The sequence below is a fragment of the Nicotiana sylvestris genome, chromosome 7, assembly GCF_000393655.2.
Source record: "Nicotiana sylvestris chromosome 7, ASM39365v2, whole genome shotgun sequence".
NCBI classification, from domain to species: Eukaryota; Viridiplantae; Streptophyta; class Magnoliopsida; order Solanales; family Solanaceae; genus Nicotiana; species Nicotiana sylvestris.
The window spans coordinates 16,942,944-16,968,683 of record NC_091063.1 but is presented as its reverse complement, the minus strand read 5'-3'; the positions used below and the strand labels follow the sequence as shown (position 1 = coordinate 16,968,683).

The 25,740-nt window shown below is 39.2% G+C and overlaps 1 protein-coding gene across 1 annotated transcript; it reads right to left on the bottom strand.

The window, feature by feature from the left end:
- Positions 1-1,678: 1,678 nt before the first annotated feature.
- LOC104225875 (putative protein FAR1-RELATED SEQUENCE 10) lies at positions 1,679-4,771 on the bottom strand. The gene is made up of 4 exons (XM_009777757.2): positions 4,642-4,771; positions 3,122-4,415; positions 2,607-3,050; positions 1,679-2,510 (listed from the first exon to the last, which is right to left on the bottom strand). Exons 2-4 carry the CDS (start codon positions 4,145-4,147, stop codon positions 1,905-1,907), a joined length of 2,076 nt encoding a protein of 691 aa, XP_009776059.1. The 5' UTR covers positions 4,148-4,415; positions 4,642-4,771; the 3' UTR covers positions 1,679-1,904.
- Between the last annotated feature and the right edge of the window lie 20,969 nt (positions 4,772-25,740).

Below are 25,740 nucleotides of genomic sequence, written 5' to 3'. Positions count from 1 at the left end.
TAATTGGACAGGCTTCTTAATTAACATTATCACCAATGTCTTGGTCCAAAACTAAACTGTTTCATAATTGACTGTAACAGCCCTCAATGAAGAAAGTAAAGATGAAAGGACAATGGTGCCAAGCTTCCTATTTTGAAGTCCCACAATAAGTCATAACAAACACAAATCTATGGATATTTGACATCTTATCCACCATTTTTGAGGGCCACTACCTAGGCTAGAAGTAGGATTTCAATTCAGATTTCCAAGTTTAGGGCACTGCTAGCAAATAACACTAGATGTTAGACAAGCATATGGTCCAGTCCCTATGGTCGTTATAACTATCTTTCAGCCGCTCAAACAATGTTGAAATCAGAAATTTCATTAAAGAATGTCAAAACAAAATAGTAAATACATTTTTTAAAAAAATTAAGAGGATTTATATATATATATATAGAGAGAGAGAAATAATTTTTTAACTAGCTAACCATTATAATTTTTCGTAAAAGTAGTATCAATTGACACGCCTTAGCTTAAGGTGGTTCTATAATTACTTGAGTGAAAGCCACCGGAAACCAATGTGCAAACTCTACATAAACAAGAAATTGTAGGTGATTTTTTTTATCTGTCTAAAATTGGTGGGAAGAATTACTCGGTACTCGTGCTAGTGGGAGATAACAGATATCCAATGGAATGGCCACGGTGCTCGCAAGCAGTAGCAGAATTAAGTAATATGAAGGGGGTTCAAACCCTTCGTCAAAAAATAACACAAAGCAAAAAGGGTTTAAAAAAAATATTGTTATATGTGAGTTGTTCAATCCCTTTAACATGAAGAAAAAGATCAATTACTGTAGCGAAGGAGGTTCAAAAGTTTCTTTAGATCATAAGTTAAAATCCCAACTGCGATATCATAATTTTTTTTTGAATCCCTAGTATAAATTTTTGGTTCAGCGCTACTGCTCGCAAGTTGGTCCAAACACCATCGTTATCAAAAGCAAAAATTAAAGAACTATCTTCGTTCAGTTAGTAGCTCAAGAACTTGTAGAGTTTCACATGTAACACTCCAATGCTTATAGAACACATTCATAATCCATGCAAATCTGATCCACGATGATGTAGAAATAGCAATATCTAGCTACCCAGTAAATTAGTTTCAAATACAATGGATCAAGAAGAGCATGGCCATAATCAAATCAGTAAAAAGGATACTAATTTAAAAATTAAGTTCTTTTCTTCTCAGCATCATGGTGAATACATCTACAAGATTCTCTTCACAAGTCACTTAGCTGAGGCACAAGATAACTGTGGTCCATATGAGAAGAAACAGTGCTTGTAATAGATAGCATTAACCACATATTCAGGGAATTATACTGGAAGAAATGACACCGGAAAACAAGGGAACTGAACAAGGAGCGGGAGAGGTATAAAGTTTAAGATAGTGTTTTGAATTTTGATTCCACCAAAGGGCAGCCCGGTGCACAAAGCATCCCGCTTTTATGCAGGGTCCGGGGAAGGACCCCACCCCAAGGGGGTGTGATGTGTGGCTGATTCCACAACTCGAACATGTGACCTATACTAAGACAACTTGACCGTTGCTCCAAGGCTCCCCTTCAAGAAACCATTTTGCAGAAAGCAGAAACATTCAAGAAACCATACTCAATACTAGTTGGGGTTGGTCAGCTCTCAGCTGTCAACTGACTAAAAACTAGAAGGAGCAGAATCATAAATTAATCAAGCTGATTTGTTCCAAATACATTTGTAACCTTGTCATATATAGTGTAAATTTTTTGCTATAAACTAAAAGTAAATCCCTTCCATTTCATTGCTACTACATTCATGCCTAATTTCTTTCTCAAATGTTCCTTCCCAATAGCTTTAGTTCCCTAGTATTGCTAAATTAGCCACCAAGCAATACATCATAAGTGCTAGAGTTCCCTCACATTGATAGGTGCTGAACTTACAACAATTTCATCCACTGTAGGCATATTCTGTACATTCTCAAGGAGCTTTTTGAGCTCTCTATTAACATAATTAACGCGCTGTTTAGAAATTAATGATTCTGAATATAGACTTCCACTAAGAGCATGGAAAACTTGAGAATACTCATCACTGCTACTTTGAATGACTGATTCATCCGGGGGAGCTAAGGAACTCTCGAGTCTCCATCGAAGTGGAAAATATTTTGCTGGGATTTGAAAGTAGTTTTTAGATACTAGCATTCGAATCGAATGCCGGCACAAAATGCCAGAATGCTCAAATTCCTTGCAAGAGCAGTGAACTTCCTCATCTTCGGGTATCCAAATCACAAGACACTCTGCTTCCATTTTCTTGTAATGCCTCGCAAGATATGAGCTATTAGCCATTTCTGTTATTGCGTATTGCATAGATAGCATAATCTCATGCTGCATGACGTCGAAGGCATAAGGCGTAAGAACACTCCTTGCATGTTCTTCAAGAGGAAGGCAAGTCTTAGCAGGCATATAAAGTCGCTTTTCCTTATTGTGATTCCCAAAGTTGGACGCTAGACCAACCTGTGATGGTTTAAAAATGTGAAGGATTTGTCATCAAACCATGTACCGGAGATGTCATAAAAAGCAAAGTCAAGTAATAATAAAATTATTCTGTACCTGCTCGAAGAATAATAGTAAGCTTGATTGAGGGCTCAAGATATTCTTCATGAATGTCTCGATCAATTTCCAATACTCAATGGTCATTGTTCGGGCCAGGAAAAAGTTCCGCGTGTAAGAAATTGGCCAGGATGTTCGATAAGATAGAAGAAGAGCAATGTGCTTATCTGAACCAACTCCAAACCGAGCAACCAGGTGATTCCATTGATGCTCAAAGTCCTCTACATTTTCCAGTCGACACAACATATCAAACTCAGATTTAAAATCTGGATACTGTAATCCAAGGGGCAAGGAGAACCAACTAGATAATTTTGAGAGAACTTGCCATAAACATATAACATGCTTAGTATTAGGCATCTCGCTTGCTATAGCATCTCTCAGCCCTGAATCTATATCAGTCACGATTGTCTCAGGTTGTTTTCCTCTCATGAATCGAACAAAAGACTGCAAAAAAGCAACTGTTAAGATAAACATGATTACGGATGCAAGAATAACATAAGCTTTCTTGTCCTAACCTGTAAGGCCCAAGAGAATGACTGTGATGTCTCATCTTGCAGCAGAACGCATCCAAGAAAAATTGCATTCCCATTATTGTCAATTCCAAACAACACACCAAGTACCATATTATAGGTGATAGATCGATATGTGGTGTCAAAGGTCATGACATCACCAAAGAAAGAATATGCACGAAGTGAGTGTCCATAGGACCATGCGATGTTTTCTACTCTGCCATTGTCATCAGTAGTAAAACTGTAAATGAACCCCTCATCCTTTTGTTGTGATGCTTTGCAAGCCTCAAGAAGCTCCAAAAGATCATTTTCTCTTTTCTCTGTCATCAAAGCATCATTCTCCTGAACAGTTTTCTTACACGTCCTGACAAAATTTCTGACGTCTTTTTCTATGAAAGGCAAATGACCCGGTTGAACTCCTTTTTCTAATTCCAGCACCTTCACTATCCGATTGACAGGAAAACCAGCTTTGGACAGCAAAAGAATCCTTTCCTGATCAGCCTCTTGGATTTTTCGATATGCAGGAAGTAGTCTAACTTGATCATCTTCCAATAATTCATGGTTATGAACATTACTGAACTGAGAAACATACCATTGTGCTACACCATCAACAATTTCTTTTGTCAAGTATAGTTTCGCATCACATCCACACCGTACTGATTTCCTGTCCCGAGGGTGTTCCACGTTGGCCTTTTTCCTTGGTTGATTGAATCCAGACCGGTAACACACAAAATCCCTTCTATAGATTCCCAAATTCTGGCTTTCTGTTGATCGCGCTTTCCTAATAGAAAACCCATTCTTCCTAGCAAAGTTGCTATAATATTCAAATGCCTCATCGTCACTTTTAAATATCTGACCAACATATGGAGTAAAGACAGCATCTTGGGACGAAGACGATGCTGTTTCACTCTTCGTCGTTAGAGAAACATATACTGCTTGATCATCTCCATCGGCTTTAATGTAACACTTCCAATCTCCACAAGGGCATTGCTGTCTCCTAATCCAGATATTATTCAATGGCTTTGCTGCCATTATCTATGTAACAATACACACAACCTTTCTAAACAACATAAAAGATTCTCAAAGCTGAAATTGTTTGATCCCCAAAAGCAAAGCAACTCTTCTAGAATCTTCTATTAACATATTTCAATAGTCAAAATCTAGCAGAACAGATCACTCTAAAAAATCATTTTTTAAGATGAACCCACTTTATTTTAAGGGATGAAAACAACAGAACTAGGGCAGAATCTCAAATTCAAGTACAAATTTCAACTGGGAGTGGAAATCTTGAGCTCCATACCTACATACGGATAGAAAATGCTAAATTAAGAAAAATAGATAATTAATTCTAAATTATCACAGATATGAAATGCAGCATATATTGAGTAGAATAACAGAGTGTTTAATGAACCTTCAATTAGAAATTAAAAAGAACAAACAAAAGACCAATTCAAAGATGATGAAACTAAAAATTTTGGACTGAAATAGTGAACAAGTGAAGATAGTAAAGAATGATTTTAACTTACCAAAGTGTCAAAAGTTGCAATCTTTGTAGATAAAAATAGTATGATGAAGCCATTAAAGAACCCCATTTTTCATTCATTATTGTAATCGCGCTTTGCTCTGGTTCAATCTTTCAGCACAAATATAGTCTTATTGTTTTCTTCTTTTTTATTTTATTTTTTCCGAAAAGGAAGTATTTATTTAATAGAAAGTCAAAATTGGGCCACACAGTATAATGCTGTATTTTGGCCCGGACCTTAGTGGGCCTAACGGGCCGGGCCTCACGGTCCCGGGCTTCGTGGTCCTGGGCTCTGGCGGTCCCGGTCTTCGTGGGCTCAATAGGTGGAACCGGCCCGTGACGGGCCTAAGCCCACATGGTCCTGTGCTTAACGGGTCGGGCTCGTGGGCTTCGCGGGTCTAGCGGGGTTTTTTTTTAAGGCAATTTCTTGTAGTATCATAGCTATATTAAAAATATATATGTAGTATATATGTATATCTAATTATTAAAGTGCTTGACGAAAAAGAAAATAACAAAACAATAGTAAAACACTAAATTGTCATGCATAATATATTTTCTTGTAGTATATTATATTGTATCTTATGTATATATATTCTCTTATATATTTTCTTGTAGTATATATATTGTATCTTATGTATATATATTCGCATAATATATTGTATCTTATGTATATATATTGTATCTTATGTATATATGTTCGCATAATATATTTTCTTGTAGTATATATATTGTATATTATGTATATATTTTCGCATAATATATTTTCTTGTAGTATATTATATTGTATCTTATGTATATATATTCTCTTATATATTTTCTTGTAGTATATATATTGTATATTATGTATATATTGTAGCATAATATATTTTCTTGTAGTATATATATTGTATATTATGTATATATATTCGCATAATATATTGTCTTGTAGTATATATATTGTATATTATGTATATATTTTCGCATAATATATTTTCTTGTAGTATATTATATAAGTAGGATTAAAAACTCTTCTAATATAATGAACCCAATTAGGATTAGATGCAAAAGTATAAGGTAAGCACATAACAGTAATCATCTTTGCTAATTCTTCACGATCTCTATTTGGATCGTAATATAAAATACCTCCGGTGACAGTGTTAATTCCTGGTTGAACTAGATTTGAACCTGTACTAGGGTTAACCGCAGAATCTACACTTGTCCCCTCTAGTTGCGCTTTCATTTGAAAAAATCTAGCCTTATCTCTAGGGTGTGTTTTTATGTGCCTAGTCAAACTACCCGTGCCGCTACGGTCTCCAGTATATTTATGCACCATTAATTTCCCACAAGTTTTACACTTAGCCTTATTTTGTTCTCTTACTTGAGTAAAAAAATTCCAAACTAATGATGTTTCTAGGCGTTTAGCAGGTTCTCTATTAAAAGTAGGAGTTTCTACAGGTGGGTCGACCGGTGCATCAGTTGGGTTATTAAGAGGACTAGTAGGTGTATCATCTAAATCCGGTGCTTGGGTTTCATCATCATCCTCATTTTCCTCATTATTTTCTAAGATGGTTTCATTAGGATAAAGAGCATTCATAATTTCATCATCTAATCTATCACCTGGTGCAACATTATGATAAAATTCACTATCGGTAAATTGAAAACAAGGGTGATCACTATCAAGAATTACGGAAGGAGGAGGACGTCTAGGTTGGCGACTACTTTCAACTTGCTTATCTTTTCTAGGTCGGGGAGCCGGGGGAAGGGTAGTTGGTTGGCCACTACTTTCACCGGTTTTATCTTTTCCTTTACCAAACATTTTTTTCAAAGTAAATGCCATATTAATTATAATTATGCAAACTAAACCACACAAAAATATATTCTAAAAACGTAAGAGTTGAAACGAGTTTACCGGATTGCCGAACAACTTCTTGAAAATTGAAAATCGTTGAACACTTGAAAACTTCAATTCAACAACTTCACAATTTTTCACGAAATTTCAACAATAAATTAAGTAATTGTAGTAGAGAGATTGAGAGATATTGATGAATTGGTGAATAAAAATGAAAGAATGAGGGGGTATTTATAGTTGAGAAACGGTCCCGGGCTCGTGGGCTCAAACTTGAAGACCAGCCCGTGACGGGCTCATGAGGACCACCAAGACCGGCCCACCCAGGACCGGCCCACCAGGCCCACCAGGCCCACCAGGCCCGTTAGGACCGCGGGCCCGGTCCGGTCCTGTTCAGGCCCGGCCCACCGAGCAGCCCTAACACAGTATGCCCAAAGGCCGTCCGATGGGCTAATAGCTACTCCCTCTGTTTCGGAAAAAGTTGACACGACAACTTTGGGCATTTGCATCTATACCCGCTTTTTGTATCACATTTTAACTTGTGCCCGCTTTGTAAAAAAAATTACAAGCGTACCCGCTTTTTCGCATAACTTCAGCACACAGGGCTGAAGTAGCAAAGACAATCACGCAAAACTTCAGCATTCTAGTAGTCGGGCTTGAAGTTCAGCTCTAGAGCTGAAGTTTTTGTTAATTTGCTGTATTTGTCAATTATAATTTTCTAGCTGTATTTTTGCTGTTTTACCTTAGTTGTAGCTAGTGGCTGTTAGCTGAAGTGGACTAGAATGAGCAAGTTATGTTTTTAAGAAAGCCACAAAATGTTCGATATATGTCCTCTGAGACAAAAGAAGGAATAACGGGGCCCAAACAAACAAAAATAAGTAGAGAGGCATATGAAAAATCATACCAAGAAATATATATATTTTCAAAGGGCACACAAACAATTGGCCTTACAAAAACGCTTTCCAACAGTGAGCAATCCAAAACAAACCCAACTGGTAACTTAAACTTTTTCCTAAGACTAATTTGCTGTAAATTTGGAGCAGAAGTACAAATGTCGAACTGTTCAATTAAAAAAATTGACCTTATAACTAAAGCAACGTTACTTCTGGAGATAAATACCAATTTGTTTTGTAACTTGAAGAAGAAAATAAAGGAGGAGAAGGAGGAGGAGAAAGAGGGCTGAAGTTATTTAAAAAGTGGGTACAAGTTAAAAGTTTTAAAAAAAATGGGTATAGCAATTTTTATGGCAACTTTGTAAAGATAGCACGGGCTAGCCAGTTTTCGGACTGGTCATTCAAAAATAGCTAATGTTTGCAAAATCATTAAAAATAGTCACTATTTTGCTATAACACGAAAAGTTACAGCTAGGGGTGTAATGTAGGCCGTACCCGGGCCTAAACGGGCATTGTGGGCCAGTCCTAAAGTTGTCCTGGGCTTCGTGGGCTTTTTTGTAGGAATCAGCCCGAGACCGGGACCACCAACTAACGGTCCCGGGCTAAGTGGGCCGGGCCTATTTTTAAAAAAAAAATTATTTAAGGCAAATTCTTGTAAATTATATAGCTTATATATATATAAAACAACAACAATAAACCCAGTTTGATCCCAACAGTAAATTATATAGCTTATATATATATATATATATATATATATGAGAACTCGGTATCAAACTTACAAATTAAAGTTCACATTTAATACTTCAAATTAAAGTTCAAACTTGCATTTATCATTGCATAATAAATTAATAATACTTCAAATTAATCTAACAAACTAAAACATTAAGCATAATACGTCTAATAATTTTAAAATAACACAAATTGTCTCAAATCAACTTAAAATCTTAAATACGAATGTCTGGAGAACCGGCAAGACAACTCTTTATATGCCCCCTTAAATATGTGCCCTCCAACTTTGGACGATGAGTGAAGACTCGACCACAGTTCTTGCATTTTACTATGTAAACTTCTTCATTTTATTCTACCACATTAAAATGTTCCCAAACATATGAGCGCACTCTAGAATCACCGGCCATGATTTAACTTGAATTAAAAAATTGAGTTTGAGAAATAAGAGATGGGTGAAGACTTGAATACTTCAATTTTAGTTTGAGAAATGAGAGAGATTGATGATTTTGTGAGAAAAATAAAAGAATGAGAAGGTATTTATAGTTAAAATAGGAAAAAAAGTATAATTATAAAAAGTTTGGAGTTAAAACAAAGTTGGTTGGGCGGGGGGGGGAGGGTTAGATGGCTATTTATAAATAGCTAACGACTATTTTGGCAGGTAAAAAGGCCATTTTTTAAATGCCATAACGGCTAGAAACGGCCATATTTGGCAGATTTTTTAAAACAAAATAGCCTTTAGGCCCATTTAGGATCGTTTAGGACCGGTCGAACCGGCCCACTTCCCAGCCAATCCCGGGCCCAAATGTTCCCAGTCTCGCGGGCCTCAATCGTGGGACTGACCCACTTCTAGGCCCACCCCGCTGGGCCTGGTTCTATCCGGTTAGACCCGTTTAGGCCCATCGCCTATTTGGGCTCGCGGGCCTGGTCCGGGCCCGGACCTAACCGACCCACATGCCACCCTTAGTTCCAGCATAATATATTGGATATCGGTGCAACTGTGTATGAACTTCCAGCATATTATGCTAGAACTCCAACACGCGGAAAGTTCCAATATAATATACTGGAGACTGGAGCACCGCTCCAATCTCTAGTATATTATGCTGGACCGGTATATTATGATGGAACTCCAGTATATTATACTGGAGTATTTTTCCGGATTTTGAACAATATTTTCGTTCAGATTTATCTTTACATGAAAAGTGGCAAAATTTTGATTACTTTTAAAACTATTGCTATTTTTGAACGACCACTTGTAAATCTGGCTATTTTTAAATTTCTCCCGACAACGTTTTATGGGAATCTTACGTAAATGTCCCATAAGTTCCAACTTACCAACCTCTAGCCATTAGTCATAGACTTTTCAAAATTAGTCAAGCACATATAAAAATTAAAAACGGTTCTTCCTCTCCAAGAATCACATGCAAAGATCTCCTTCCATATTTTTAAGTGTGATAAGCAACATTAGATGCAAGACGCAAAGAAAATTTCATGGATGAGGTAACATACAAGGTGATAAAATATAATATATATATATATATATATATATATATATATATATATATATATAGGATTCTAAAAATCAAAGCAAAAAAGGACCTTTTTCAATAGGTATGGTTGAAATTCATTAAAAATATATTGATGAGTCAATATACAAATTTTGAGGAAGATTGGAGGTGATTTGGACTGATTTGGTATCAATGTTCGTAGTTAAAATCGAGTTCATAAAATTCTTTTGCGTCACATGGATTACACATGTATCACACACACAGATATACATGTATATATATGTGATATACAGTTGATATAAATATGATACATATGTGTTACACAAATGATACACTGTGTGATACACAGATTATTTTTTTCATGTTTCATCTTCTACTTCAAATTTCAATTCAAACCACCTCAAAACTCCGCCAAATCATCCCAAAACTGACATTCAAATTTCTTAAGATGTACTCAATCTATTCTAATAATACACACTCAAAAAAGTAAATATTTGATCTTGTTTTAGCTACAAAAAATTAATTGGCTAATATTAGTAATATTTAATGAATTGGCCAATTTTTGTAATAAGCTACATATAAATGGACATAGCTGGTAGTTTCCCTTTAATATTTCATTCATAGGAAGCATTTACAGCCACAGAAATGCTCTAGCATATTTAATACAACAAGTTTCAAAATTTTACAACCACACAAATAGTATAGCCTATTTAAGACCACATATCCCAAAAATCTTCCTTTCTTTATTAAAGTTTGTGTCAAATCAAATTAGGACAATCTTTTTTAAATGGAAGGAGTACTAAATACTCAAGGACTGGTCCAGTTTGATCATTTAGTCAAAAGGGATTTTGCACAAGTAAGATAATTTTGTGACACCGTTTATGTTTGACCCAAAATTCATATCTGGGCTTAGACAATTAGATTTAATAAAATAGAGTCAATCTTAGCCAATATTAATGTCCAAAAGATATATTTACTGATTTTATTGTGAGGTAATTCGTATATTATCCAAGTAGCAATAAATGTTGGCAATACTAACAATATTCAATGACCCAAAAATAGGGTAGCATTAAATATCAATAAATAACAATGAATGACATTTAATTAAATAAGAACATTTGAGTCACTCGGAAAGGGTGAGATATGTGGATATTCTTTCTGATAACGATGAGTGATTGATGAGCCTTCGAATGTTCAGATTGTTCTTGGATCGAGTGGAAAATTTAGGCAAGAATCTTAAGAAAAAGGTATATATTGTATGTTTGCAATAAAGCCAGATTCTACAGAGAAAGTCAATTTGTTGTCTTACAAGTGAATATCTATTGTCCCCTATAATTATGTTACTTTCTATTTATAGGGAACATTGTAATGACCAAGCCGGTCATTTTGATTGTATTAGCCTCGATCCCCTATTTACTGCTTTCTCCGTAACTTTTTCTGCTTATGTGACTTGCCGGGAGATTCTATTTTTTATTTCGGAGTGATTTGGGATACTTAGCCCCTAAAACGGAAGCTTGAGTTTTAGGATTTTAACTATAGTTAGAACTGTGTGAAGACGACTCTGGAATGGAGTTTAGTCGGTTCTGTTAGCTCCGTTGGGTGATTTTGGACTTAGGAGTGCATTCGGATCGTGTTTTGGAGGTCAGTAGCTGAATTAGGCTTGAAATGGCAAAAGTTAAATTTTTAGAAAAGTTTGACCGGAAGTGGACTTTTTGATATCGAGGTCGTATTCTGATTTTGGAAGTTTGAGTAGGTCCGTAATATTGAATACGACTTGTGTGCAAAATTTGAGATCAATCGGACGTGGTTTGATAGGTTTCGACATCAGTTGTAAAAGTTTGAAGTTTCAAAGTTCATTAAGTTTGGATTGGAGGGTGATTCGTATTTTTGTTGTTGTTTGATGTATTTTGAGGGTTTGACTAAGTTCGTATGGTGTTATAGGACTTGTTGGTATGTTTGGTTAAGGTCCCGGGAGCCTCGGGTTGATTTTGGGTGGTTAACGGATCAATTTGGACTTGTTGAAGTTGCAGATTTTTTTGGTGTTCCAATTACTGGTTTCCTTCTTCGCGTTCGCGAGAGGAGTTCCGCATTCGAGAAGAGGAGCTGGAGGCAGGAGGGGAATTATGCTTCGCATTCGTGATGAAGGTTCTGCGTTCGCGAAGCCCTGAGGTTATAAGTCTACGCGTTCGTGATGAGGATCCCGCATTCGCTTAGAGGAAGCTGGTCAACCGAGTCTCTAGGCCATTTTGCCTATGCATTCACGATGCCGGCCCCACGTTTGCGTAGGGTCGAGCTAAGTAAGCTTCGCGTTCGCGTTCGCGTTCAGTTCATCGAGTTCGCAATGAGTAATTTTGGGCTGAAGCAATTTTGTGCTTCGCGAACGCGAGGGTTCTTCCGCGTTCGCGAAAAAGGGATGCCCGAGCAGAATATAACATTTCAAAATCAAAGGTTAAGCCATTTTTAACATAACTTGAGATAGAGAACTCGGGTTTGGATGAAATTTTGGAGAATTTCCAGAGAAAACTATTTGGTAATGATTCTTGACTCATTTATGGTTATATTCCATTAATCTATAGTTGATTTCATCCTTTAATATAGGATTTGGGTTGGAAATTTTTGGGGGAAATGGAAAAAGTTCTTCAACCAAATTTTTGAGTTTTGATTAGGATTTTGATGTCGAATTTGGGTAATTTTGGTACGAGTGAACTCGTGAGTGAGTGAGTTTTCGTATTTTGTGACTTTTATCCGATTCTGAGATGTAGTCCCGGGTCGATTTTTTTGGGGCAATTTTCTAAATTCTTGCTTAAGCCTTGATTTCAATAATTAGATTAGTTTCTTGTAGTTATATTCATGGTATGTAATTGCTTTTGGCTAGATTTGGGCCATTCAGAGTTAGAAAATCGTGGAAAAGGCATTCTTACTGATTGATTGAGCTTGGTTCGAGGCAAGTGGATTGCCTAATCTTATGTAGGAAAAGTACCCTTAGGATTTGATACTGTTATGATACTTCTGTGATATGTTAGCGTCGTGTACGCGCGGTGACGAGTGCGTATACGGGCTATTTATTGTAAAATCCGATTTGTATTGAGTAATAACATGTTTCATCTTAATTGAGTTATACCAACATGTGTAGCTATCCTGTTTAGCCTAATATCACTTGTCTATGTGTCTTAAATTCTTATTTGAACTCTGTGCAGCATGCTTAGTTGATTTCTTATTTTTCCTTTATCTGTATCAGTCTTAATGGTAGAATTCTTGCTGTTAACTGTTGTATTCATAGGTATCGAGTTGTGTGTTTACTTTTGGACTACGAGGCGGTACCTCGGGAGATCCCCTTGCACATGTACTTTTGAGACTACGAGGCGGTACCTCGGTATATCTCCCTGCACATTTACTTTTGAGACTACGAGGCCAGTGGCGGAGGCAGGATCTCCACGAAGGAGGTTCAAAAAATAATTTGTATCTAGTGGGAATTAAACTCATGACCTTATGTAGATTTTGAACCCCTTGACCACTAAACTACACTTTTGGATTGTGTTAAGGGGGTTCAAAACTTAATATATAGAGGTAAAAAATAGATTTTGCCTTATATATACAGTGTATTTTTTCGGCGAAGGGGGTTCGGGTGAACCCCTTTGCGCCCCCCTTAATCCGCCCCTGTATGAGGCGGTACCTCGGGAGATCTCCCAGCACATTTACTTTTGAGATTACAAGGCGGTACCTCGGGAGATCTCCTTGCATATTTACTTTTGGGACTACGAGACGGTATCTCGGGAGATCCCTGCTGTTTTATCCCTATGTGTTGTATTGTTATTTTGTTATGGTTTCCTCTTTGTTAAAGTCTAGTCTCTTATTACATTGCAATATTGTTTTGCCTTATTTATCATATATACCAGTAGGCACTGACCTGACTTCGTCACTACTCGACCGAGATTAGGCTTGGCATTTACTGGGTACCGTTGTGGTATACTCATGCTACTCTTCTGCACATATTTTTTGTACAGATCCATGTACTTCTTACCAGCCACGTCATCAATGAGCAGTGAGATTTTGGAGACTTCAAGGTATATCTGCCACGTCCACAGACCTCAGAATCCCCCTTTATTACCTCCTTTGTCATTTACCTTTCCGTACCTTTTATTAGACTCTGGTGTTTAGAGATATCAATTTTCTTCTGTAGCTTTGACTTATGATGTTTCGGGTTTTGGGAATACTATGTATTACTCGAGTGTTGGTTATTGTACATGTTGAACGGTATTTTTATCAACTATTCAATTAGCTGTTGCAGTTAGATGTTAAATTTTTGTTTTCTTTTCTATTATTCCATAATATGTTAGGCTTACCTAGTCATAGAGACTAGGTGCCGTCACGACGTATTTTCGAAAGGAGACTTGGGTCGTGACAAACATATACCTAAAAACCATAATAATACAAATCCAGAGAATATCCACTATAATATTCTTTCTAGTGCCTTATCCTAAACTAGCCGTTATTACTCTGTCTACAATGAATGCTCGACCTTGACCTTGATCTTCAATGACTCATAGACCCCGCCCTTCATCTCTTAAGGGACTACTTCGACCTTGGGCGGGCCTTTGTCAAAGTCATATTGGTGACACATGGCAGCCCATGAAAACCCTCTAAATGCTGATATGCTTTAATCATATTAAAGATAATTTTTGGCCCATACAATTTATACTTTGATTTCAGTTAGAAAGTTTGGAAAAATAGCTTTACTGTCAAAATTTTAAAGCATGCTGTCCGAATTTTAAAAGCCAAAATTTTAAAGTACACTCTCCTTCAAAATTGTGGCAGCAAAGTTCAAATTCTGGCACGGGGCTATTTTGTCAAAATATAAACGAGAGTTCTAAAAAATAATTTCAGACGTAATTTCCTTTTAGTCGAATTGATATAAAGGAAATGAAGAATTGCAGATATTTGAAGTAATTTATAATTGAGTTGATTTCGTGGACTAAAATAGGAAAACAAAAGAAGATGAAATGAAGTGAAAATTTGTTATTGTCATATAATTGTTTAGTAGCATACTGTTAGCCGTTAGGATTCTTAATTTAATATTTCAAAAATTCATTAATTAGATTCTTCGCTTCGCCCACCCTTGTCGAAGTCCTCGTACACCTAGGTGAAGGGAGTTTCTTTTACTTATCGCATAGAATACTAGCTCTAATTTGTTTGACTAAAAAGTGCTAAGTCTTTTTATAAACTAATTAAATAGGAAGATTTAAGGTAAACCCTAGCAAAGATAATTCATCCTAGATCTAAGACAAAGGATAAGAACAAACAAGCATAACTGAACATAAAATTTAACCGTAGCCATAACTGAATCCCGTAATATAAGAAGAGGATGGTGATTTACATAATATTGAATAATAATGAAGAATACATAGATAAAAATAGTCACTGATCTTTAACAAGGTTGACCCTCATACATTTTATATGATGAAACTAACGTTGTATATTGAGGATCTGAGCTTCCTTGCTTCTTTCTCTTTTACGAGGAGAAAAAGATGAAGATCCTTCTTCTCTGAAAATATGTATTTGTGTGAGTTTGTTTTAGCCCCATTTCTTCTTCTTCTCACTTAGTTTATATACTAAGTATCCTCATTTACCCAACGGTCATTAGCCACAGTACCTCAGCCATTTGCATGTATTACTGGTTGACCCTCTGAAATGCCGTAACATCCAATTTGCCGTTCAAGCATTCTGAATACACGACCTCGGTGGTGGACAAGGTGCGTGTTGTTATAGCGTTGTATGGATACGACTTCAGCCCAAGTGACTTTTTACAGTTCCACTTTACGCGGATTCTCATCTGGTTAGATTGCGACCAATACAGTTAGTCCCTCTGCCTATTAAGGTCGTCTTTTGACGAGCTCGATGGGCGGACTCTGTCGATTCGAAAGTTGTGAGAAATCTAAGCACTTTATGCGAGAGGCGAGTACCTTGTGGCGAGGTAGCTACATGACATTTCGAGAGCTGTATTAGACTGTCACGTCAGTTTAGAATGTCATTAAAACTCCTCATGCGTCATTATGGCGCACATTTTTTTATGCATTGCGTCGTTTCCTATGCCCTTTTCGTTTTCAAAATGGAAGCATTTGGTTTTCCCTCTCAGGGTATTTATGTCCCTATATATAGGGGAAATCTTACATTTGAATGTTATACTTCCCGATCGCTCAAGAGAGACTTTTGCATCTTTTCTTCTTCTCCTTCAGTTTCTCACATTTCCTTTTCTGTTAAAAATTCCTATGGACACTACCTCTTTTCCTTTTCATTCCTAATTTTCGCAATCAAAGAAGAGATGACTAGTGCATCCTCCAACCCTGAGAGAGTCATTGGTGCTCCGATGCCGGAAAATGATATACCCCTACTCGAAGAGGGAGTGGATTTGGCGAAGGACAAGAGTTTTCCGACGATAGATGAGGTGGTTCCCTGCTCAGGGAAGGCAAGGACTGACTTCAATAGTCCTGTTGGGGATGAGTCGGAACCTGTTCTTTCTACGATGGATGATGTGGCGTTCACGGCGTTCAAAGCCAAATAGGGAATCCCTGATCACATTGAACTAGTTCTGGCGGGTTATGACATAGTGCATATACACCGCCTGGGCTACTGCGCGTTTTATGCATACCCATTTGTCATTGGATACACGCTTCACTTTCCCTCCTTGGTGGTGGACTTCTGCCGCTTTTATGAGGAGTGTCCGGCTCAACTCTCTCTGTATGTATACAAGCTCTTCTTTATGCTTATCAAGTACGCGGAGCTAGCCGATCGGGGAATTTCTCTACAACACATTATTCACCTCTTCGCCCCCCATTTTCATAGGGGCACGATGATTCACTTGCATCACCGAGGAACCAAGGGTTTGGTGGTGAAGATGGATGACAAGGCCAATCGCTTCTTTTGGAAGAACTTTTTCTACGTCCGAATAGAAGACGTGGTATCGAACCCTGCAGGGTTTCCTGAGGCGTGGAATTTTTCCCATATGTCTCCCTTTTCTTTTATTATATTATATTTTTTTTGAACATGGTTGTTGGTCGTCTCCCTTTAGTGACTGTCGAGTATTTTCTTTTTCCGCAGGCGAAACGGTACCTTCTCCGCAAGTTGCCAATATTCGCAAATGGGTGAGCTCGATTCTGCCCCACACGATGGGGATCCACGAATGGGCGCCTTTCCACGAGAGGTTTGGGCGCAAACCTTCCGCTGGTAAGTCAGCTTATTTTGGCCTTGGTTACTTTGTTCTTTGCTCCGTCTTTTTCTTTATCTTATATCCTTGTTTGGTCGAATCTTTCATTGGCAAGTCAGAGAAGAACGAGAAGGGCAAGGGCTCTTGTCCTTGATTTTCGCCAACCGGCTTCCTCTACCCGACCCGTACCAAGGGTAACTGTGGATGAGGGCGTCCAAAGTTTGGTTGCTCGGCGGACCGCGTCTGCGATCGATCCGGTTCCCACAATTCGTTCAACGGGCGAACCTTCTTGCAGAAGTGGCGAAGAGGCCCCATCATAGAGGCGGAGGATAGTGTCGGAGGTCCCTTCTTTAGCTGAAACGCCCTTGAGGGGCGACCCTTGAAGCCGGCGGTGTTGCCAGCCTGGGTGCGGAGGCGATGCTCATTATAGGCGTGGAAGAGGCTGCTGCGGCAGGGGGACAGAGTTTCGAGGCTACCATTATCGTTCCGAGCGGTCCATAGTGATAGATGATTACAAATCCGATTCTGATATATATCCTGAGGACATGAGGATGTTCAAGAAAGGCTTTACCAGGGTCGATGTGAGGGCGGAAGGTCGTTCCCATGTGCTAGAAATCCCGTCAGACTTTAACCTATTGCAGGATACGATGGATTTGGTGCCCCAATTTGACCTTCTATGCTCCGCCACGAAAGCGGGTCTCTTCGGGAGATCAATGATTCTGGTTTTTATGCGGTATGGTTTCAGCTGTCCTAAAGTAACCTCATCAAGAATCAATTGGGACTAACAATTACCCTCCACTCAAATGCATTATTAACAATATACAACCTTTTTAGTATCATAGCTTTAGTGCGACACAAAAGCATCAAGAGCTTACTCAACTCATCAAGGAAACTCTTTCTACTACTTTGGTCATTGTGGAACCCAAACTCATACTCCTCAACTCTCCATATGCAAACCCCATTTTTAGATTGTAGCACTCAAAACGAGGATTTTGGAAAACACACTCATCTCTCTCAAAGGAAGGTCATAAGTCAGGCTCTAAATACCATAAGTTTGCCCCTTATGTGAATCACCACTAATGTAAGCTCACTCAACTCAAGATCATATAGGGCTTTTGCAGGAATGTAATGAAGGCTTTTGGTTCAGGGTAGGAAATATTGGTCTATGAAGGTTTCATCTTTCCTTAAGCACTTCATTTGCTTCATTTTGGCTCACATTTTCTTGACTCTTCGAGTCATTTACTTCTTCCTTAGGGGCTACAGAGACACACTATCACTCTTTCTTGTTCATGTCATTACTTTTTCTCCTTTTTAGTCTTTCCAAGCCTTTTATCTTTGCTTTTATTGTATCCCTTCATTTCTTCCACATCGTTCACTTTCTTTTTAACTTTATGGCTTTTCTTTCTTTCTTTTTTTACCTTTCCTTTTCTTTATTTTGTACCTTTTATCACTTTTGCATTCTTCGTCTCTCCCACCAAACTTATGCTTTTCCCTTGTGCTAAGGAAAGTTCGAGTGCCAAGAGAGGATCATTTTAGAACGGATAAAGGCTTGTATCATGGTTATTAAAAGAATAAGGGCTATAGCTCAACGAGGTTGACTAGGGATATCATTCTTGGTGGGATATGGATGTTTTCAAGTCTCAATTTGGATCAAGGAGAGCCTATAATCACTTCTCAAGTCGAGCTAAACTTAGGATTTTGCCTAGACAAACATTCAGGGCAAGTTCTAGACCTATTGGCATGGGACTTGGACTTGCAAATCAATACCTCACCACACAAACTATAGGATTGCTAAAGAGACAGAGTCGAGGGCCCACAATAACCTTAGCTAAGATTTGAGCAACACAAATGGTCCGAGAAACCACTCGATGACTGTTTAGTCAACACAAGAGTCTCAAGGTCACAACTATCACCATACTATACACACCAATTTGTTTTTAACCATAAGGTCAAAGGTAAATGTGTTAGGCCCAAGTGAAGCTTTGCATGAGGCACTATTTTTCACTAGCTACTATTTACACAAAAAATGAAAAGAAAAAAGACTTTAATCCTTAAGAAGGTTGTCATGTCATCCATCATCGGGAAGAGCCACCCGGTTCACACAAACTCCACCTTTGGAAAGAACCATGGCATCAAGAAAACCAAAGGCTTATTGATTACGAAAACTTGTAAAAATAAGAAGTTACGAACTGAAAAAGAAACTACTAAATGAAATAAGAAGCTATGATATTAAGGAAAATTGCAAAAGAAGTTATGAAGTAAAATACGAAAAGTAAAATGAATATGTACAATAGGGGATTTAAACGAATATACATAACGGGGAATGAATATATACATGAGAAAATGAGAAAGTAACTTTATATACAAACCGAGATTGGAAAATAACGAAAAGCAAAATAAATGGTAAAGTTATATACATACCAAAAGTTAAAAATAATAATAAAAGAAAAATAAGTGTCATATTTACATCCCAGTATCACAAATCAAAGTAGGACCACCCTCCTCCCCCAAAAAAATAAAAACTAGCATTGTGCTTAATGTTAATAACAAAAAATAAGATCAAGGAAGGGATTAGAGAGTAAAGAAAACTCCCTATGGGTCCTCTGTCTACATGGGGTCCTGTGGCTAGGTCCTGGATCACCTCCATCGGGGTCCTGTGGCTGGCCTGAGGCACCTCCCTCAGGGTCCTCCAACTGAATCTCCAAGTCATCAGCCTGAGGAATCATTCGTCTCTTCCTAGGCTTGCCATCAGCCTCCTGCTCCGGTATCTGCTCTGTCTGAGCTATTGGAATCTGGTCCTGCAATAATAGCTCAAATGGTAGGTCACCAGCTGACTTCATCTTTTTCATCTCTCCTCTCAACAGCTTCGCGGACGCCTTTGAGGCCCGAGTCTTTTTCAGCTTCTTTGTCTGCTTGCTCAGATCCTTAATTGCTTTACCTTGATCTTCTAGAGCATCCATGATGAGCTTTTGGTTGTCCAGAAGTTTCTTTTGATTGTCCAGAAGCTCCTTGAGAGAATCCTCCACTAAAGCTGGCACCTGGGGCTATGCGGGAACTGCCTGGGCTGCCACTGAACTGGATAGTACAAATAGCTTAGAAGTTGTTGTCTGCATCCAGTTGTTGATGCTGGAGAGAGTCTGGTTTAGAATATGTGCAGTCAAAGGGTAAGCTGATGAGGAGGGAACCGAGAATGGCATGGAAGTATATAGTCCGAGGGCAGGATCCAGTATAGCAGTGAGGGGTCAGAAGTAGTGACCACCACTGTTGGCTCTTCAGACTGGCCAGTAGAAGTAGTCACTTTGCCTTTGGATTTGGGGTTGCTTAGACCATGAGAAGGGATTCTTGGGTTTCACCTTGATATCGAAATCCCTTTCTTGACCTCCTGATCCTCCAAGTACATGGTGAGGAAGTTTGTAAAGGTGTATGATCTATCACCCTCATTGACCACTCTGGTGATCACCCTAGACATGATATTCTCGATATTCATCGGGAACCCCGCCATGATAGCCGCTACTATAATCGCCCGGAAAACCAGCATGTTAGTGTCGTGAGTAGTGGGGTCTAATTTGCTACAAACAAAAGTCTCCCAACCTTTTGCCTCAAAGTTCAGGGTGTTCCTATAGATAAGGACCCCCGCTGCCAACCATGCTGGAGTAGTATCCGGGAGAGCAAGTAGTGATGCCAACCATGGGCGGGCTGCCTCATCCATTACCACCTTCTCTAAGTACAAAAACTCATCTTCATCATTGAAACTAAGATAATCGTTCAGAGTCTTTCCGTCAAACTTGACCTTCAAGTTCCGCACCTTAGTCACAATTGTGCCCTTTTTGATGTGGGCGACATTGGCATAAATTTCCTTGACTAGGTACTCATTAGCATCCGGCACCTTGCTTGTAAAGTATTCCCATCCCACTCTTTCATTAAAGTGTTGCTTCATATTAGAGTTGTGGGACAAAAGATCCCACTCTATAAACTGACGCTCGTGTATGAGTGACTTTTGAGGCCACCACTCCCTGAATTTGTGATATGCCTGCTCACTGACAAACCTCTATTGCCACACCTCCGAGTTTCTTGTCCTCTCCAAGCCTCCAATTTGGGTATCCCCCCCTCTCCCATCATCCGATGTCTCAACATCTACATCTATGGGCTTCAGTCTATGTTGGGAGGCAGTAGGAGACGCTAATGCTGAAGACTCACTACTCTCCGTTGAGCCGTCAGATGACTCAGAAGAAGCAGGAGAAGTAGGATAAGTGGGAGAAGCTTGGGGTGTATCTCTTAGTCGAAATCTCTCCGGGAAGTCTGGTACATACGTGGGCACAGAGTCAATCTTTGAGGCCTCCCGGGAGGGAACATACTCACTCCCCTCGGAGTGGGATGCAGCTCTGTCGGGAGCTCTGATACTTTTCCTCAATTTCCCAATTGATTGTCGGACTGCTAGAGGTAACTTGATTTGTCCTCGTCCCCTACCCCGGAAGGACTCTGATTTCCCCTTTTGTTTGTCATTGACACCTTTTGTTTTAACCATTGTCTGCATACATAGTCAGTGAAAGCTCATTAGTATTGGTGTTAGAAGAAGCAGTACAGAAAAGCAGATGAACCATTGACAGTGCTTGAAAAAGTTACAGACCGCTGATAGTGGATAAAGGAGCGCGGCCGTGGAATTAGCACCGCTGATCATAGAAAATGCAGGGCGGCCGTGGAGGTATGGGAATCAGACTACCCACCCTCTAATTCTATGGTACTGCTGAGCGCGGAAAATTAGGCGCAACCGCAGAGGTTGCACCGCTGTTCGCAGAAAATCAACCGCGGTCACGGACCCATATTATTTGCTTCTCTGACCTTGAGTACCGTTGATTGCGAGAAATGCAGTGCGGCCGCGGAGGTTGGGCCGTTGTCAGTAGAATTTGCCACCGCTAACCGCGGTTTTCAAAGATTTAAAACTCAAGTTTTTTCTCATGAACGCTGACCGCGGAAAAACATCCGCCGCAACGGAATTTAAAAACGACCTGAGTAGCCCTAGGGTTTCATTTTTTCATGCATTTAGCGGATAATATCTACATTGTTAACCCCACTAGGTATTCATTAATCAATCCTAACTATCTAAGCCTAATTTAATTACCCTAATGAGCCCTAAGTCAAAATTAAAAGAAAAGAAGAAGAAGAAGTAAAAAACTAACAAATAAAAGAAAAACAAGTAGAAATTAAAGAATAATGAATGAGTGAAATTACCAGTTGTGTAATGAGTGATGAAAGTGGACATTAATTTTGAGTTTGTGCAGATTAGGGCTCAGATGAACAACGAAAAGTTTTACTTTGAGAGAGAAAATATCGAAAAAGAGTAAAAGGCCTCATGATCTCCTATTTATAGAAAACACCCTGGGACCCACAACACTCACCTAGCGTGGCCGCGGAAATTCACTGCGGTCTGCGCTGTCGACGAACAGAAGGGCTGCATGTTTGAAACCTCCGCGGAAAGCGGAATATGGCACGCGACTGCGGAAAGGCACCGCTGACCGCAAAAAAATGCCTCGCGGACGCGGATGAAACTTCAGAGAAGTCTCATTTTGGAATTTTCAATCCCGCGTCCGCCATCAGATTACGCCTACGCTATATGGCCACCGTTGACTGTGGAAAATGGTGCGCTGTCAGCGATCCAACTTCAGACTATTGCAAAAAAAAAAAATCATCTTAGTCCTGCACTGCATCAAACATTCCTACACATATATTACAACTAGTTAGTCAAAAACAAATCCTACTCTAAGAAGAAAAATCAAAAAAAGAAAAACACATGGGTTGCCTCCCAAGAAGCGCCTGATTTAACGTCGCGACACGACGCAGGTTACCATCAATCATTTGGGATGGATCATTGCCACCATGTGGCTGTCATAAAACTTGCCAAGATATTGCTTCACTCTGTACCCATTAACTCTGAAGATTTCTCCATTTTTGTTTTTCAAATCAAGAGCACCAGACGGAATTACAAATACCACCTCAAAAGGTCCACTCCATTTGACTTGAGCTTTCCCGGGAACAGTCGTAATCGGGAGTTGAATAAGAGAACCAAGTCACCTTTCTTGAATTCCTTGCTATGAGCATACTTGTCATGTAAGTACTTCATCTTGTCCTTATATAAGGACGAGCTAGAATAGGCATGAAAGAGGAACTCATCAAGCTCATTGAGTTGCTCCACCCGAAGATTTACTGCAACATCCTATTCAAGATTTAACTTTCTCAAAGCCCACATCGCCTTGTTCTCTAACTCAACCGGTAGATGGAAAGTTTTCCCAAACACCAACCGGTACGGAGACATACTAATCGGAGTCTTGTAAGCAGTCCTGTAAACCCACAAAGCATCACCCAATTTCTTTGACCAGTCAGTCCTATTTGCATTGACAGTCTTTGACAATATGCTCTTAATCTCCCTGTTGGAGACCTCAACTTGTCCACTAGCCTGAGGATGGTAAGGGGTTGAAACCTTGTGATTGGTACCATACTTTGCAAGCAAAGTTGTTTACCTTGAAAATGGTAATAACAATTAGATTTGATTTTAAGGTTCTAAAAATACGTGATTTATTTTTATAATTGTTGTTAGGCAATAGATGCTAAGTGTGAGATTAGAAAATAATATAAGAGCTTAAAGATAGACTGCTATGCAAACCGAGTGACTGAGAATCAGGGCCTCGAGCCAGACTATACGGGGCCTCGGGGTCAAGCTAGAGCCTTAGGCTGGGGCCGATCGATGGGATAATAACAATTTCAAAAGCTTTGATGAGTGCTCTTTATGATCAATGATGAGTAATAAATGAAGAACAATTAATGAGATGCAATAAATGTAAGCAATGAATCAAAATGGAGACAATAGAGAGTGTTAAGTTAGATAGTAGAGAATGTTCTTGTTCTTGTATTGAACGTCACATGTGCAAAAAATAACAAGGGTCCCTTTTATATAGGAGGGGGAATCCCAACATAGTACATATGCATTTATTATAAAGATATGCGACTGGTATAGACATTTAATACCACGATACGGGCTTGCACTAGCCTAATAGGCTTGGTCAGCTTTAATTACGTGCCTTGGGAATCTCCCACTCGTTCATCATAGCCGCCGATTTATACTGCCCCAAGGTTGACTTTGACATCTGTCTCCTCGAGCTTCTCACAATGACATCATGCTTATGACATAAGCTTTTGTGATAACTGAGACATCCCATCAGTTCATCTTTCCAGAAGAATTCAATGCACCACCGATTTATTTTCCCAAAAGCGATGATATCGCCGCCGATCCGTTTCCCGAAAAGCATTGATTGAGCCTCTCGATACATTTCCCAAAGGCGTTAATTTTGTCGTTGCTTACGCTACTGGCTTTCTATAAATAGAAGGTTACTTGAACCAAGATTTCACCCAGTCATTCTTCTACAACCTTTTACCCTTTTCTTCTCTTCATCCTCATCCAAATTCTGATTTCCATGGTTCATACTCGTGACTGTAAGGTCACGCGGCAACAGTTTTGCTAGTTATGCCATGGCTCTTTTTCAGAGCTTTTGCCCACTGAGTGAAACCACACTAGGTTGTTGTTGTTGTTGTTGGCCTAAAATAATGAGAGAGGGATTTCAAATTATCCCCGTATCAGAGGATATGTGGATCATAAATTGCTGCTCATCTCTCTTAACTTCAAGCTGGTGTGGCACTTCACTCCTTTTGATTTCCATGGAGTGAGGTGGTGCCATCTACTAACTTTTGCATCCCACACTAGTGCAATGTCTCAAGAAGTGGCTTCCTAATAGTAGTGCTGGTGAGAGCCATACTCGCCATATTTTTCACCAAGCCACAATTTTCCTTGCTTGTTAAAAGCTTTTTCTCTTTGATAGGCTACCGCCTCTTCCTCATCCATTGCTGCTTCAGAGGAGATTCTCGAAGACGTCGTTTAGAGCATCGAAACGGGGTCCCCGAGTAAACGGTTCTCGCAGATGTTGCTCCCGATGATGTATCTCCGAGAGAAGACTAGGCTTTTAGACTGTTGTTTTTTGCTTCTTTGTTTCTGTGTAAGAACCCCTCGTGGGATTTTTGTAATCGTCTTTTATCAATATAAAGGTTTATTTGATTTGCCTTTAGCTTGTGTTGAACTTCTATTTTACTTTTGATTGGCCCGAATACAGGAACCGGGCATCGAAATCCCTCTGGATCTCGATTAGTCAATATGATATTCCTCGAGATCCTTTGTCATCCCTCGGACTAAGCCCCGGTTGATCTGGTGCAAACTTAGGCCGTCGGGACTTCTGAGTTCTAGTTGAGCGAAGAAGGGTCCCGATTTTCTTTAAAATAGAGGTTAGCCCTTTTAGGCCTTGTCGCTAGTCCTCGAGTGAGAGTTTGCTCGATCATCTGGAAATAAAGATAGCCCTTAGACTTTCAGAGATAGTTCCCGAGTGAAAGTTTGCTTGAGCTCGGGCGGCCTCGAAAACTTGCTTTTGAACTTGAAATGAAGATAGCCCTAATACATTATAGATAGCCCCTGAACGAGGATACACTCAAATTTGGATGGCCCAGGGCTTAAAGTAATCGAGAGAGGGCTTAAATTGATCTGAAGGCAAAGATAGCCCTGAGGCTTTATTAATTACCCTCGAGTGAGAACTGACTCGGATCGGGTGAATGACCTACATTTGTAATAGTAGAGATCCTCGACATTGGGTACCATCTCGAGACTAGGTTAATATGGATAGCTCCTTAGAGTTCATAGTTATAGTGATAAAGATCCTCGAGATCGGGCACCGTCTCAAGGCTAGATTGATGCCGATAGCTCCTTAGAGCCCAATTTTATTTTGATAGAGATCCTCGAGATCGGGCACCATCTCGAGGCTAGATTGGCAATGATGGCTCCTTAGAGTTCATCGTTATGGTAATTGAGATCCTCGAGATCGGGCACCATCTCGAGGCTAGGTTGATACAAGAATCT